Source organism: Plutella xylostella, chromosome 8 (genome assembly GCF_932276165.1).
Source record: "Plutella xylostella chromosome 8, ilPluXylo3.1, whole genome shotgun sequence".
NCBI lineage: Eukaryota > Metazoa > Arthropoda > Insecta > Lepidoptera > Plutellidae > Plutella > Plutella xylostella.
In genome coordinates, this window is record NC_063988.1 from 10,961,358 (window position 1) to 10,978,851 (window position 17,494).

General features: G+C 44.0%; 2 protein-coding genes across 2 annotated transcripts; both read left to right on the forward strand.

Moving 5' to 3' along the window:
- Window positions 1–2,181: 2,181 nt before the first annotated feature.
- On the forward strand, window positions 2,182–7,123 carry LOC125488879. Its single transcript, XM_048622583.1, has 3 exons — window positions 2,182–4,702; window positions 5,081–5,485; window positions 7,095–7,123. Exons 1-3 carry the CDS (start codon window positions 2,614–2,616, stop codon window positions 7,121–7,123), a joined length of 2,523 nt encoding a protein of 840 aa, XP_048478540.1. The 5' UTR covers window positions 2,182–2,613.
- Window positions 7,124–7,204: 81 nt separating this feature from the next.
- LOC105393506 (putative inorganic phosphate cotransporter) lies at window positions 7,205–17,326 on the forward strand. Its single transcript, XM_048622584.1, has 11 exons — window positions 7,205–7,220; window positions 7,368–7,501; window positions 7,913–8,092; window positions 8,591–8,729; window positions 9,013–9,230; window positions 9,509–9,664; window positions 10,171–10,303; window positions 10,689–10,807; window positions 11,087–11,209; window positions 16,570–16,714; window positions 17,158–17,326. The coding sequence occupies exons 1-11, from the start codon at window positions 7,205–7,207 to the stop codon at window positions 17,193–17,195; spliced, it is 1,401 nt and encodes a 466-aa protein (XP_048478541.1). The 3' UTR covers window positions 17,196–17,326.
- The last annotated feature ends 168 nt before the right edge of the window (window positions 17,327–17,494 follow it).

Consider the following 17,494-nt stretch of genomic DNA (forward strand, 5'->3'; position numbering starts at 1 on the left):
AAAAGATTCGGTGCAACATAATTATGAACTCGCGACACTGCAAGCAAAACGTAATGCTTTGTTCGAGTGTTTACAATACGCGTTTGATTTATCTACCGAAATAAATAAAGGGAACGAGCAGAGAGAAGTTTTTCTCGATGCGAGTATTAATGTAGATACAATTCGTTCAGATTTCCAAAAAGTGTTAGATCAGTACAACAGCTGTTTAATGTCCAATGACCCTACTGCCAAGCCAGATTATAAATCGCTAGTTTCTTTCGAACAGCTGTATTGTCGCGTAAAACGCTTGGTTGCGTCATGTACCGTAGTCACGAAAACTACCCAAAATAATGATTGTTTTCCACAAAAGAGTAAAATTAATTTACCGCCTATCGAGTTGATGAGCTTTAATGGTGACATTAGCCAATGGCCACTATTTTATGCCAATTTTAAATCTACTATTCACGACAATAAGTCCCTCTCAGATCATGAGAAACTTCATTATTTGCTAGGTAAATTAACAGGCAAGGCCCAGGCCGCTTGTGCGGGCATTACGCCCTCCGCTGAAAATTATAAAACGTTATTTGATACCCTAGTAAATAGGTATGAAGATAAGCGCACGCTAGCAGCTACCTATTTACAACAGTTAATGGAATTCAAACCGCTGTCGTCGATTTCTGCGAGTAATTTGGATTTCTTTAATGACCGATTTGTTAACGCAGTACGCGCCCTAAAGAATCTAAAGTTAACAGACTTACAAGACTTCATATTTTTGCAAACTGCCTTAACTAAATTAGATCCTGATACCGTGCGTACTTTTGAGAATAGTAATAATAATCAGTCTGAAATTCCAACCTTTGATAAGCTCGTTGAGTTCTTGGATAATCAAACTAAAATATTACAGCGCGCACCGACCACTGCGGCCGCCGGTGGTGGCGCTGCATCAGCATCACGATCGGCTGTTCGCCCTAGATCTAATAACAAAAACCCGCCGCCTCACTACAATGCGTACGTTAGTACCGTCGACTCTAATTCCGCTCACAAGTGCTTATGTACAAACATTGTACATCATCATTTGTTCAAATGTCCCGAATTCCATAAAATGTCTCCTCACGAGCGTTTTCAAGCCGCGAAGAATTTAAATGGCTGTATAAATTGCCTAAGTACGAAGCATAAGATTGCTTCCTGTCAGTCCGCTTCGGGATGCCGAGTGTGTAAACAAAAACACCACTCGCTATTACATTTTAATCGAGAGTCGAATGCGTCACCCGCTTTACAGAACTTAACCACTGTGCCACCGCGCGCCGCGGTCATTGACTCGGTTGGTGGCGGCGGCGGCGGCGGTGCATCGCTTACGTCACAGCCAGCTGATGCGAAATCATCCGTTCCCGCGCAAGCGGACGTCGCGTTGTGTTCGACGTTCATTGCTGCTCCGCGTCCTTGCGTGCTTAATGCCGCTGCCGCTCAGAGCAGTACGCCGCAATGTAATACGCCTACTACTGTTTTGCTCGCTACCGCTATGGTAGCTACGTACGAAAAAAAAAAAAAAAAAAAAAAACACGCACTCACGCCTTGTACTAATGTACTCCCTTGCGGGGTAGGCAGAGGTGCATTGCTGCACCCACTTTTCGCCAGAGTGTTATGTTAGTCCCAATGTAATAGGGGGCGGGCCTATTGCCATTTTACGGGCACATCCAAGACCTGAGAACAAATATCTGTGTTTAAACAAATATCTGCCCCAGCCGGGAATCGAACCCGGGACCATCGGCTCAGTAGTCAGGGTCACTAACCACTACGCCGAGCTAGACTAGAGCGGTGGTAGCTCAGTCGGGTGAGCGCCCGCTTCTCAATCAAGAGATGCGGGTTCGAATCCCGACGCTGACATGTACCAATGAGTTCTTTTAACTTAAGTACAATGTATACCATCGCTCTTACGGTGAAGGAAAACATCGTGAGGAAACCTGCATATCTAGATCTAGCACATCTAGATATGTGAACCCACCAACCCGCAGTGGACCAGCGTGGTGGGAAATGGTCCAAGCTTAGGAAGGCAGTTTAGACCTTGGGGATATGCACAAAGGTTCCACTCGAGAGAGCCAGGTGCAGGTACTTACACCCCCACAGAGAATAGAATAGAATAGAATAGAACCACTACGCCATTCATTCGTCTAGCTAGCTACGTACGATAGTAAGGGAAATAAACAATTTGTAAGGGTTTTGCTGGATTCTGCATCGCAAAGTCACTTCATTACCAGCGAATGTTGTGATCGTTTGGGGTTACGGCAGAATACCATTCAACGTACTACTGTGAGGGGCTTCGGGGGAACGGAGAGGGCATCCCACGGGACAGTAGACTTACAGTTTTTCTCGCGCTTTAATAATAACATAAAATACAAAATCAATTCTTTAGTTGTTGATAAGATTACTGACAACTTACCTACCGCTTATGTCGACTCCACCGCCCTGCCATATCTTAATAAAATAGCATTGGCAGACGACCATTTCGCTACGCCCAACAAAATCGATGTTTTGATTGGTGCTTCGCTGTTTCCGCATTTGATTCTTCCCGACGACGTGGTCTCCAGTGGACCATCGGGGCCGCCCGCTATTCATACAGTGCTAGGCTACGTACTCATGGGAGTCGTGCCTGCGCTCGCCGCCCGCCCAGCATGCGTGACGTCATGCTGCGCCATAGTGCCACAGCAGCCTATGGATCATTTAATTACCCGCTTCTGGGAACTGGAAGAAGTCCCCGGCTCGCCCGTTCAGCACCCCACGGATGTTGAATGTGAACATTTTTACCGCTCGACTACGGAACGTGACCCCGTGACCGGCCGTTACACTGTAGCTCTCCCGTTTGATAAAGACGTGTTTTTACTTGGGGACTCCTATAACATTGCTCGCAAACGTTTTTTGTGTTTGGAGAAGAAGCTCGAGACTTCTCCCGAGCTTCGTGCCGCTTACGATGACGTCATTAAGGACTATATTTCCAAAGGTTATGTGGAGCCACTGACCGTTCCCCCGCAGGCGTCATCGGACGATTTGTCCCCGAGCTATATAATCCCGCACCATGGTGTCCTCCGCGAGGACAAGTCCACCACGAAGCTGCGCCCCGTGTTAGATGCAAGTTGCAAGACTTCATCCGGTGTCTCGCTAAACGAGGTGCTGCACAGTGGGCCAAATTTACAAGGGGACTTGTTTAAAATTATTTTAAATTTTCGCCTACACGCTGTAGCGATGACCGCTGATTGCAAACAGATGTTTCTGCAGATTATGCTTCGCGAATCTGATAGACGCTATCAGAGAATTTTATATCGTTTTAATCCAAACGATCCTCTGGTTCTATATCAATTTAATAGAGTATGTTTCGGTTTAAAGTCAAGTCCCTTCCACGCGCTCCGCACTGTGCAGCAGCTCGTCGACGATGACGGCGCCGAGTATCCCCGCGCGGCGGAGATTGTCCCGTCCTGCCTGTATATGGACGATATCGCCTTTTCTGTTGATACAGAACAGGAGGCGGTGGACGCAGCAAAACAGCTGATTCAAATGTTCAAGGGTGCCCAGTGGGATCTTGTTAAATGGAACAGTAATTCACAATACGCACTCAATGAGTTGCCCGCTTCGCACAAGATACCTACTGAGGTTGAATTCGACAAGGCTACAGAGCATAAAATATTAGGACTCGGTTGGTCTACTGATAATGACGACTTTTATTTTAAAATCGACCCTCCTGATTTGGACTCAGTGTGTACCAAACGCACCATAATGTCAACGATCGCCCGACTTTGGGACAGAATGGGTTTCGTCGCGCCAACTGTATTGGTAGCTAAGTTATTAATCAAGAAACTATGGCAGCTGAAGGTGGATTGGGACGAAGTCCCGCCCGACCAGGTAGTAAGGCTTTGGCGACAATTTTGTCGCGAACTGCCGGCGCTTAATGAGATAAAAATCCCTCGTTGTCTCAGCGTCGCGACTGGTTGCGAGGTGACCTTGGTAGGGTTCGCAGATGCTAGTGAGCAGGCGCAAGGCGGCGTTGTGTACGTGCACGTCGCTTCTCCGTCGGGTAATGTGGTCCGCCTTCTCTGCGCGAAGTCCAAGATAGCACCCACCCCGCCCCATACGATTGCTCGTATGGAGCTTTGCGCAGTTCTTTTACTGTCGAAATTATTACGCTCAGTACTTGAAACGTATAATTCCCGCATTCCAATTAAGGTCCGCGCTTACACAGATTCCAAGGTCGCGCTTTATTGGATAAAAAATCCGCCCCACCGTTGGCAAACATTTGTTGCCAACCGTGTTATTAAAATAAATGAAAATGTATCCGCTGAAAACTTTCATCACGTCGCGGGGACAGACAACCCGGCCGACTGCCTGTCGCGCGGCGTCGACCCCTCCAAACTGAAAACCCATCCGCTGTGGTTTAACGGGCCGTCCTGGCTAGCATCGAATGCTTCACAGTGGCCTTCCTTTGATGAAGTTAACGATTCCACTTTAGACGACGTTCCCGAACAAAGGAACCTAGTTCACGCTGTTTTGACACCTGCTGACGAGTGTAGTATTTACCCCGCTGCTTCTCGTTCCTCGTCATGGACCAAACTCCTGCGAATAATCGTATATATATGTAGGGTTTTAAAACTATTACCACGCCGCGAACCTACGTGTATTACCGCTACTGACTTGGAGTACGCAGAAACTAAATTGCTGCAAATACTCCAAAACAAACATAAAGATAAGATAAAATACTCTTTATTGCACACAAAAAGAAACAGTATTACAAACATGAACAGAAAATAAATAGCACAAACGGCGGCCTTATTACTAAAAGTAATCTCTTCCAGACAACCAAATTGAAAGGACATAGAAATAATGAAAAAGGGTAGCGTGTGAAAATAAGAGATATTTATAAACTACATTAATATAAAGTATAAACGATATGTAAACACCTACATATAATAATATATAAAACCTACATAGTTAATAATAAATATATACCTATATATTCTATAATAATACATAAATATTATTAAAAATAAATAAATAATTGCTGGTGCATTCTAATCAGGATAAGATAAATTTAAGTAGTGCTGTCATTTTATTAAACATTTTAAAGATGAGTTATTAAATATTAAAAATGACTTGCCTGTTTCCCCGGTGCTTAATAAATTAAGACCGTTTTTACACAACGACCTAATCCGAGTTGGCGGGCGACTCTCCAATTCCGATTTAGATTTCGATAATCAACACCCGGTACTTCTGCCTCGTGATGATCACGCGGTTAACCTGATAATACAATATTATCACAAAAAATATTTGCACGCAGGGCCAGAGTTGCTCCTGTCATTACTTCGCCAGAAGTACTGGATTCTATCTGCTCGGCGCGTAGTGCGGAGGATAGTGCACCAATGCAATGTTTGCTTTCGCGCGCGCCCGCGTCCGACTTATCCGTTGATGGCTGACTTGCCCGACTGTCGCACGAAGCAAGTTACGAAGCCATTCACCCACACAGGTTGTGACTACGCAGGGCCTATCGCTTACACTCCTGTTCGTCGCCGTGGAGCTAAGGCTGTGAAGGCCTATATTTGCGTCTCCACATGTCTTACCACTCGCGCACTACATATTGAGGTGGCGACTGACCTGAGCACCGCCAGTTTTTTGGCCGCTTTAAAGCGTTTCTTGTCCCGCCGAGGCCCGGTAAAGGTCATGCATTCTGATAGGGGAACTAATTTTGTCGGCGCTAATTCTTACTTACGCGACCTTTACAAATTTCTAAACAGCGACGAATTCAGTTGCAGTCTCAAGCAGGAGCTCACAGAAAACCGAATTGAATGGAAATTTAACTGCCCAGCCAGTCCACATTTCGGGGGGTGCTGGGAGAGCATGGTGAAGTTGGTAAAGAAAAACCTATTTAAAGTGATTGGTCAACAGCTGCTTTCATATGAAGAGCTGGTTACTGTACTCGCTCAAATCGAGAGTGTACTCAATTCGCGGCCTCTTACTGTGCTCAGTGCGGACCCCGCTGAACCCGCCGCGCTGACGCCTAGCCATTTTCTTCACACCGCGCCTTTACTTTCGTTGCCCGCGGCTGAAGTGCATGACGACAACCTTAGCCTACTTCATAGGCACTCGTTGCTCGATAAACTCGTACAATCCTTTTGGAGGAGATGGAGAGTGGAATACTTACATGGCTTGCAGACTCGACAGAAATGGAATGTTCCATCCTCCGCTATTATACCTGGAACAGTTGTAGTTATCATAGATGATAACGCGCCTCCGCTTTCGTGGCCATTGGCGATTGTCGACAAAGTTCATCCTTCAAGGGATGGAGTAACGCGGGTAGTTACTGTAAGGACTGCTAGGGGCACATACGCTCGCCCGGTTGTACGTTTATGACAGTTTATGTCCGCTCCCGTCACAATAAACAATACATTAGTATCTACCGCTGTAGTTTATAATTAGTTTTAGTTACCGCATTAGCTAGGCTATAATTTTGTCTCGTTTCACTTATGAATGTTTTTAAAGGTGACCCTTTAAGGGGGGAGGAAATGGTGTCGCCACCTATCTTTTAATATATTTACTTTCATAATTTTCGCAAGGTTTCGATCCTAAAATCCTTTTTCCCTATTTCCGCTTATGTCGTGCACCGCAACGCTACGTGTGGCAACACTGTCTGCGCCACCCACAGACAATCAGTTCCGAAAACGAATTCATGGCCGCCGTCGCGCTAAGTTATTCGCGATTGAACTTATTTTCAAAATAGACGATTGGCTAGTTGCTAAAGTCTTCCGCTTCTTCTTTATTCGTGGTGAACCGCTAACCGAAGAATATCAGTGTGTGTGTTGAGTGCTGCAGTGCTTTGGATTGCTCTGATCTCTGATCGATCGAGCACGTGGCGCCAGGCGAGGGTCTGGAAGCCGGCCGCCTTTTCCTGGTCTCCTGAACTGCCTCCAGCGACCAGGTAGGTGCACGACACTTCATCAACCCTTTCCCTCGGTGAGACACCTTGCTGTAGTTTCTTTTATTTTTTTTTCTATCGAAGGGACTCCGGCTTAGCGGCGTTACCAGCAATGTTATTTCGAAAACTTCGAGTCAATCTAATTGACGTTGGTCCATTTCAGACTATCCTTTCAAATCCATGTTCTATTGAGGCCAAAATATTGTATAGTTATGTAAAATATTGTTTAGACTTAAGACAACCCTAAATAGTGTATGTCTCGATGAGACTGACATGGTCACAGTTTATTGTAAGTGACCTAAGTCTCTTTAATAAATAAAGATAAAAAAAAAACACATTCACATGTAGATTTGTCCGCGAACTTGTCTCCAGCAAAAATCCGCGGATTAGCGCGCCCGTGAAAGGGAGCCTTAACAGCACTTTGTGCACTTTGCAGCGTTCGGGCTTGGCACTCGTCACATCCAGCTGGCGTGCATGTGCGGCGCGCTCACCGGCCTGTTCCTCGTGCGCTCCAGCATGGGCATCGCCGTGCTCGCCATGACCGACGACGAGAGGCCGGACGGACCTGAAGTAAATAACTATATAGTGTAGCAGTGGTTTGAGGATTAGGTGTGGCGCAGAGGAGCCTGGTCGCGGCAGCCAATGATGTAAATTTGTATATACTGGCCATTTAACGCACTAACAGTAAATAATTTTCCTGATGAAACAAACAAATATGCTTTTGGTTATAAGTAAAGAAGCATCGTCTTGTGGCGCATTACCTGTTTGTTCTTGTTGTCATCATCCGTCGCCCCCTGGGCAATCAGTGGCTGGCGCTAATCCGAAAAGTTCCACTCCTTTTATCACGGTGGCAAACCCTACTCGAGCTCTTATGTTTCTCCAAGTATAACACATTCGTTTCCTTCAAAGACACGCCTACTTCACAAAGACCCAATTAGCGGAACCGTATTATAACTCCCTGATAAGCCCTTCTCTTCCCAGACGTACTGCTGGGACAAGCGCACGCAGGGCTACATCCTGTCGTCGTTCTTCTGCGGCTACGCGGTGATGCAGGTGCCGGGCGGGCTGCTGGCGAAGCGCTTCGGCGGCAAGCGCGTGCTGCTGGTTGCGCTGCTCGTGAACGCCGTGCTCTGCATCTGCATACCTACCGTGGCCTACTTGGTAAGGCTGAAAGACAGTACATAAGATGTATTTGTTTCATTGCTATGGAGGTTGGCAATCATCTTGCTGATTTCCGTCTTGGAGTCTGCCGCACGGAACAATTTATCCAGTGCTCTGCTGGAACCACTGGCGTAGATTTTTAACTATAGTGAAATGCAACTCAGGCATTTATGTAGTGTGGGAAGAAAAGCTCACCTGACACACATTCAGTTTTTGATGGATAGGCATTTGATTCAGTATAGCATCCTGTAAAGTAAATAAAGACACCAACAACCGTTAATTGTTAATCATCATCATCACGACCCATCACGAAACCCATCACGTTCCAATGAAGGAAGGGTTTTTCGTTCACTGCTGGATAATCTGGATATTGGGCTCTCCCAAGGACGCCACGACCCCATATTTCCCCCTTCCCTTTCCAGCCATGACCGGACTCTTTGTTTACTACCGTACCGTTTGTTTTATTTAGCTTTGTCGTAATGCCCTCGTGTGCTGCAGGGTGGCTGGGCGTCGGTGTGCATGGCGCGGTTCGGCATGGGGCTGGCGCAGGCGGTCACGTTCCCCTCCATGCACACCATGCTGGGCCGCTGGCTGCCGCAGCACGAGCGCACCTCCTACGGCGGATACGTCTATGCGTGTTAGTATCACTCTGTTAGATATAGCTTGACTGCACTGATGGACATAACTGGTCTATCCAATAGACAACTAATGTGTATGGAAGCTTTCTTTACCTCAAATCATTTCATAGTTATAAGTTTCCTCTGTCCACAGGGAGACTATAATATCCGGCAATACACTGCTATGGTAACCGAAATTTCACGGCCAAGCAACAACTGTATCAATATGCTTTGAACAATCTGACAACAACAAATCTGCTTATTATCAAACTATACAATTCATTCAATCAATTCCCCCCTTAGTCCCGAACCTGGGCATCATCATCAGCATGCCGCTGGCCGGGGTGCTCTCGGAGACGGTGCTGGGCTGGAAGCTGATCTTCTACGTGTCGGCGGCGGTGCTGCTGGCGGTGGCGGCGGCGTGGGCGCGCTGGGCCGCCTCCTGCCCCGCGCAACACCCGCTCATGACCGAGGCAGAGAGGATGTATATAGAGAAGGATATGCCGTATACTTGCGAAGAGGTATGTATTGCAGCGAACACTGGGCCGGAATTGCGCTGATCTGATTGGCCAATATTTCCACCTGTGATAAATACTTCTTACAGTCTACTCTAGCTCTAGACATGATAAGAAGAAGAAACGTGAGTGGATATAATGTTTCGCAAATAAATGAAATGAAAAATAAATTAACTTGTTTATTCCAAATGTAATTTTACAAAATGCTTCTAATTTTAAAAGTATATTAAATAAGTACACACCACCATTTCTCACCAAACATACATAACTGGTATGTGTTCCAGCAACCCTCTGTGAAGGTCCCGTGGCGCTACATCGTGCGCTGCCGCGGCTTCTGGGCCATCCTGGCGGCGCACCAGGCCTTCTCCATCTCGCACATCTTCTTCTTCGTGGACATGCCCACCTACCTCGAGAAGGGACTCGATATCTCTCTGCAAAAAGTACGTTTTTCACTAACTGTCCCAAGTAAATAGTAACGGCGATAAAGTAAACAGCAAAGTTAGGTATTTTATATTTAAATTGGTTTTCTTTACTGAAGTCCTGTGGGAGGCTCTGCTCTTATTTAATGTAAAAAAAACATGATGGATCTAGTTCGGCATAAAAAAGTATCGTCTTGATAAATTACCGATCGTTAGTATCAGAAATGAAAAGACAACTTTACCCTTTAGTAGGCATTTGTTGGTTTAGGATGATTCGAAGACAAATTGGATTTTCACTTTCAAAACTTGACTCATGAATCATGGATGACTAAAAGTACTATCTATCAGATATTAAAGTGGGTGTAGAGAAAATGTGAGTGTAGGGCGAGTTATGAAAAACAATGTTAAGGTATGACCTCCACTGGGCTAGTAGCACGGGGTGCATACCTTAGTACCTACTTACTTGTGCCCAGAAGTAGACATATTTTATCATTATGTTGGTTGATGACGAGGCTATTTGTCCGCAGAGCGCGTGGCTGTCGGCGCTGCCGTACGTGGGCATGCTGCTAGGGTCATTCTTCTCGGCGTGGCTGTGCGGCGCGCTGCTCGACCGACAGCTGGTCTCTGTGAAGACCTGCCGGAGGGTCTTCAACTCGATTGGTGGGTAAAGCTGGTTCTCTTCATAAACACACTGCGCGACTGCTACGAAATATATGAATGAAGACCAACGCATTATCATTCTCTTATTTGCGCAGCTGTCATTTATTAGGATTCTTCTATAATATTACTTATCTGTTCATATTTATCTTCTTAGCTCATTGTGCTGACGGTAGGAGGTAGTTAGATTGGATGCAGAAGGCCTAAGAATGGATGACTGTAGCCAGATAGTGTAGCTAATGTATGTAATGCTGCAGGTGCTGCAGATCTGCTCCCTGATGATGTAGTAATGTTATTGCTCCAGGTGTGTACTTTGATCATATAGTAATTCCGATGCTGCAGGTCTGTACCCTGATGATGTAGTACTTATACTGTTATGGTGCCGCAGGTCTGTACGGCACGTCGGTGTTCCTGCTGCTGCTGGTGCCGGCGCGGAGCAGCGCGCTGGCCGTGGGCTGCCTGGTCGCGCTGCTCACGCTGCAGAGCTTCGTCTCCGTCGGATTCGTTGTGAGTGCTTTTATTCTACATTTACAATATAGGGGGAATTAGATCCTAGTTTTTGGAAGATCAGATGAGATAAAATAAACCTCTAAGAACCCCACGATCACCTTGACCATCGACCAGCAAAAAATAATCTGTACATTTAACTCGGCCAGTCCCTTTGGAGCTACATACTAGGCAGTCTATATCTTTGGTTTATTGGGTGAGAACGGAAAAGGACAGGGTAATGTAGCGCTCCGTGTGGCTACTGAATTGCTGATGGTAATAACATTGGACTCCTTCCAGATGAACCACCTGGACCTGTCTCCGAACTTCGCGGGCGTGATGATGTCGATGTCCAACGCGCCCGCCAACGTGTGCTCCTTCCTCACGCCGCTCGTCGCCAGCTACGTGCTCAGAAACGACCCAGTGAGTGACAGTCTAGTGACAAAGAGTCAGATAAAGAAATTATATAGTCTGATGGAGACAGGAGTCGGACATCAGTCTAGACGAGATTAGTATGGCTCTCAAACAGCTAAAAAACAACAAAGCTCCGGGAGATGATGGAATAACGACAGAACTTATGAAAGCCGGCGGTAGACCGATTTTAATAGCACTTCGGAGGCTGTTTAATTCCGTCATACTCGAAGGCACAAGCCTGGAGGCATGGAGCAGAAGTGTAGTGACTTTGTTCTTCAAGAAAGGCAACAAAGCCCTATTGAAGAATTATAGACCCATTGCACTTCTGAGTCATGTGTACAAGCTGTTTTCGAGAGTTATTACGAATCGTCTCGAGCAAAGACTCGACGACTTCCAGCCACCCGAACAAGCCGGGTTCCGAAAAGGTTATAGTACCATAGATCATATACACACGCTTCGGCAGGTTATACAGAAGACCGAGGAGTATAATCTACCTTTATGTCTAGCGTTTGTGGACTATGAGAAAGCCTTTGATTCTATTGAGCTCTGGGCGATGCTTCAATCCCTTTTATTTTTCATCATCGCCCGTAACTGTAGGAGGTGTCACCATCGAAGTTGTCGATCAGTATCCCTACCTAGGACAAGTGATCCGATTAGGTAAATCCAACTTCGATAAAGAGGTAGCTCGTAGAATCCAACTCGGATGGGCAGCGTTCGGAAAATTACGTAATTAAGATGTGTCTTCACTGAAAACATACCTCAGTGTCTGAAAACAAAAGTTTTCAATCAGTGCGTGTTGCCAGTGATGACTTACGGAGCCGAGACGTGGTGCTTCACCAAAGGGCTTATCCACAAGCTCAGAGTTGCTCAGCGTGCTATGGAAAGGGCTATGTTAGGCGTGTCCCTTAGGGTGCCCCGTTGATGTATGGAGGTATTTTTTTTTCAAGATATCAAAAACATAGGGGTCTCAAAAGTTGCGTATTAGTGTGTAGTTTAAAACTGCATTTTTAGTTTTTGGATTTATAGGTACTTATAGCCCTCTACCAGGTCTGGAATTTTGAATATTTTTCGAATTATCGTACGTCTTAAATATTTTATATTTATTATATTTAGTAGCTACCTTATTCGTTATTATTTATCTAATATTAGGGGTATTAAACACAAATAAAGCAAAAAATATATAAAAAACTATATTAAATAAACTCTAAATAAAAAAATCCAAGCCTTGTAACAACCCTTAAAATTAAAAGTAGGCATTTTACTTCGAGACATTAATTTGGTCCGAATCAATCCATCTGCGGCCTTTGGTCCAGCAACTGACACCGGCCAGCCGACCAGCAACTCAGTCACTAACTTCACACATCTTTCCACAGCCTGGGTGTGACAGGGGAATGCTGGAATAGCGATATCATTGAACCTTTCCTTTTCGACCATTCCCTTTAAACCTTCGTAAGATAACTACATTGTCAATGTAGTCAGCAGCTTGAAAGTTCAGTTTTGGTAACTTGAAAACTCGAACAGAGTTACTTTTGACCTTGCGAGCCTCGATGATTCTTCTTAGACCTAGTTCTCTGATAGGGCGTCTATCTTTGATAATCATCGCCAAAAATGAATTTCTCTGCATGACAATGTCTTTTTTTTGCATGTCATGCCGGACTGTTTCTCTTGCTCCGCTTCACTCGTGACGAGCCCAAAGTCCTGGAGGACGGCCGTGGCGACAGCGGCTGCTGATCGGTCAGAGATGCCATGTCAATCACATAAATTGTTGCAGAACCGGAATCGGAATTATGTTATTCTTACATATCGAAAGTCCAGATGTTGAAGGCTCATTCCTCATAGGAGTGTCCTCGGATACTGGTGGTGGTATCGTTTTAATCAGCTGGCTTCTCGTTGGGGGTTCCGGTTGCACTGCAATTGATATTTCAGTCTGCAGTGTTTGTTGGCGTTAACTATTCGGTTGCTCTTTTTTGAAGTTTTCTCGTTTCAACTAAGTCGACCGTACTAATGGTAATTTAACGGTCCGTTTGCTGATCATTCAAGAAATCTTGCCCTTTACGGGGTACTTTATTAGTTTGTGATCAGCAGCATGAAGTTAACAATTTACACTTGCAATTGGCGACGTCGAACAAACCAGATGTAATCCTGTTTTGGAATGTTTGCACTATAACATGTAAAATTGTATTTTATTTTTTCCTGGCCATCGTTTCAGCTTTAGGTACTCATTGTACTCAATTTTATTAGTAACTGAATAACTTGAAGGTACTCACTGTCGGTATGGAAGCAGATTCAGATATCTTCTTCACGTCTTTGCTCACAATCGGAAATCGCCGGCTGCTTTGCAGCGCCTGCACTTAGTAGGGTATATCTTACATGCTCTATGTATCTTAGCAATTGTAAATACGTTGTTAACACACTATTTTTGAGTTCTGATGGTGCTCCAATAATGAAACAATACACTGCAATGCACCTAGTAACATAATTCGAACTCATTGTTTTTATTTTCAATCAAATAACTTTTGAGCCGAGCGCTGCAATAGTACTGAAGTTTATCACTTAGAGAATGATTTTTTTAAGTCTAGCTACGTATAAATTACTCCAAAAATTTCAAGTACTGACTAACAATAATACCTACTGTCAATGATTCGAGTGTTACTTCGACACTTTTTGACCGATAAAATTAGTACTCAATCAAAGGGAATCTAGGGCAATATTAACAAAAAACTGAAACTTTGACCTTCGGTAGAGGGCTAAAAGTAGTATTCAATATTTTTATTATTATTTTATACGAAAACAATGTTTGCATACGCAACTTTTCAGACCCCTAACTTTTCCAAATTCGAAAAAAAGTTCAAACGGGTCACCCTAGTGTCCCTGCGAGATAGGATTCGTAATGAAGAAATCCGCAGGAGAACTAAAGTTACCGACATAGCCAAAAGGATTAGCACGCTGAAGTGGCAATGGGCTGGCCACGTAGCCCGCAGAGCCGACGACCGCTGGAGTACAAAGGTTCTGGAGTGGAGACCCAGTGTCGGCAAACGGCGTTTGGTCGCCCCCCAACCCGTTGGTCTGATGATCTGCGGAAGGTAGCGGGAAGCCGCTGGATGCAGATGGCGGGTGACCGTCTGGGGTGGCGATCGTTAGGAGAGGCCTATGTCCAACAGTGGACTACAGAAGGCTGAGAGAGAGAGAGAGATAGTCTGATGGTGCAGTGCCAGATTTCAGTTTGTGCGCTATTCGAACAGCCAATTTTGTATGCTCTGTAATTATGTAGATTGCAGTTATTTATTGAGGTTGACGAATTCTCGAACTGGACTGATGTCCTTTGTCGGGTTGCGGTTGATAGAATGTTATGACCTTACTTTGAAGAAGCCCCTATGTGTAGTAGTGTGGATCATTGTTTACTTGTTTACATTGATTTACGTTATTTTGCCATACTTTGGAGCCACTACTAGGTAGGTACTTATTGGAGTGTGTTGCAAGCACAAAACAAAAACAAATAGCTGAAACGCCGAATGACTTGGCAAGTTTATTGTGTGCACGACGACGGAAGAGCGACCCGGGTGGCACACGGGGTATGTGTGTGTATGTGAGTGTGTGTGGCCCCGCTACCGCATTCGGACTACTCCCGATCGTCATACCAAAGTACTACTTAGGTGTGACCTATGCAAACTTCGATGTATCGTACTAGATTCGAGGCGCATTGCATATCAATCTCTGGACTATAATCTGATATGATTATAGGAGCACTTTTAATTATTGTGAAGTAGATATAAACTCCAAGCCGAAGTAATAATAGATTAATGATTGTTTTTAATTAGCGTGTCTACAGTTTTGTTGTGTTAGTAAAATCTCTTCAACACAATTCAAGCATTCAAACTTGCTAATTTAAAATATTGTATAGATACGAGTAGTAAGTAAAGCTTTATTTTGAATATATCATAATATTTTCAAATAATCTAATATAAAGTAAACGGCGCAAACCCGGAGTGAGGTTCCGAGATATTAGGAAATATTTTCATGCTCGGCTGGTGCGTTGCGATCGTTTATTACAACGTCATCGATGTAGAACAAGGCTCCTGAGCCTGATATCATTTGACCTATTTTTGTTTAGAATCTAGAAAAGAAAATAATATATGTTTTACATCAACCTATAATGTTACGATGATTTCCTTCATTTGATGTCTCATACAACCACTGGTTATAGTTTCCCCTTCCATGAATACCTACAGTAAAAGCTGATATCCTTAGATATAGCTTAGATACTATTGACTATATCACTTTGTCAGTTTCTCCAATCTCACAGTAACAGTGATATCACACGTGTCGTTTGCTAACTCGATACGACCAGCATTAATGGAGCGTCCCAGAGTGCAGAGCTGGCAATGGATGAGTAACTGGGGTGTATTAATATTGCCAGTCTAACTTGCAGTCGCAAGATGTATAGGTGAGACGACAAGATAAACTGCGCTTAGTAACTGTAGCTGCTAGATGAAGCTGGCAATGAATTTCCGCTCGGTAGATGTTTGATGGCAGTCTAGAGTATTAGTTATTAAATTTAAACACCTTGTCTATATTAATAGCCTGAAGATTCAGACACCTCTGCGATGCAATCAGATACTCAGACTTATTACTTACAAGACTTTACTTAAATATATAATATAGAAATCATGGTTGGTATATAGGGACATCGCACAGACAGTGAAACGTTATAAAATAGACCTACCCGATAAAATATCAGTCAATTTTTGTTGCTGTGAGCATTATAAACTACTCCTGCGCACTGTAGGAGTAAAAGATGGACCAGGAGGAATATCCATACAAATTCAAATCGTATATAAGTTAATCACACATACCGGATTCGTATACGTAGATAAACGTCACTAGATCACGTTTCGCGATAAATACGGTGCTGTGAGTCGTGGAAGACTCTTTAAACCAGTTTATCGACGTCAATAACGCACCCGTGCCGGAGAGCCAGTAGAATTAACAAAGACTCTGTCCTCTGCTACAACATCTCCCTTCAGACGGACCTGCCCCCCTACTCTTGAAAGGCAATGTATTGCGTCTGTCTTGCGTTGTCAACATTTAAAATGTAGAATTTATTTTAGATTTTGGCCGAAAAAGTCTTTTTTGGCGTTTTTGTAAAATAACTTCTAAATTGTTGGCATTATATAATTGTTTCTAGGTTCTAAAAATAGGCATTACCTAGCTGATCATATTAGTATTTTAACTTTTTGGAAAAACGCCTCTGAAGAGAAGTTATGATTTTTAAGTGTTGGAAACGCAAGACAGGCGCAATACATTGCCTTTCAAGAGTAGGGGTACTGGCGAATTCAGCCGTTCTCTGTAGCAACACTATCTCCCCTCAGACGGACCTGGCGCGCTGGCACGTGATGTTCGTGGCGATGGCGGCGTGGGTGGCGGCGTCCAACACGGCGTACCTGCTGCAGCTGCGCACCGACCTGCAGCCCTGGGACGACCCCGAGTACGTGCGCCGGGAGGACAAGCGCAGAGGTAACTTGCCACTTACTGCCAGTTTCATTACTCATCTATCGATAGTTGACGGTATCATACGACTTAGTCACATAAAAAGTTGCATTCTGTCAAAATCTTATGAAAGTAACTGTCAGCTATCAATAGATATTTATTGAAACTTGCAGTTAATTAACACCGTCAATAAAGTTTGTTGACCACACTGACCTCAAATGGTAAACTTGGTTTGCAATAGAAACTCTTGAGCTATTTTTTAAAAATAGGAGTTGGAGTTTCAGGTTTCCGATACTGGTTACTACATAAGTAATGGAATAAACAATCCCACAAATCTTCAATAAGACGTCTACACTGGACACTTATTACGACTACATTCTTTGACTAGAGCGTGTGCCAAGTGTGAATTTTGACGATTTTTGGGAAAGAGTGAACTTAAATAATAATTCTAGTTTTTATAAATTTCTCAGAGGAAAATGAAGCAGTTCAAGCGATGCTCGATGAGTAATGGAAGCGTCAACTTACAGTGATCAGTGATTGATAAGTGATAATCGTTATTTTATAAACTTTTTAGATAATAATATTATACTATTTAAGGTTGTAATAAAATCATAAATACCTACTTAATTATGTTATTAATTTTAGTCTTTATTGTCTTTTCCGTCATAATCCTACCTAAGCTGCAGCTATCCAAGTTGATCGACATTTATAATGCGGAGCGTACACTGTCTCAGTTTCCAACTTATATTGTTCGTAAATATTATTGAAATCTCATCGAAGCCTCCTATTTTGTTTCTTTTGATTGAT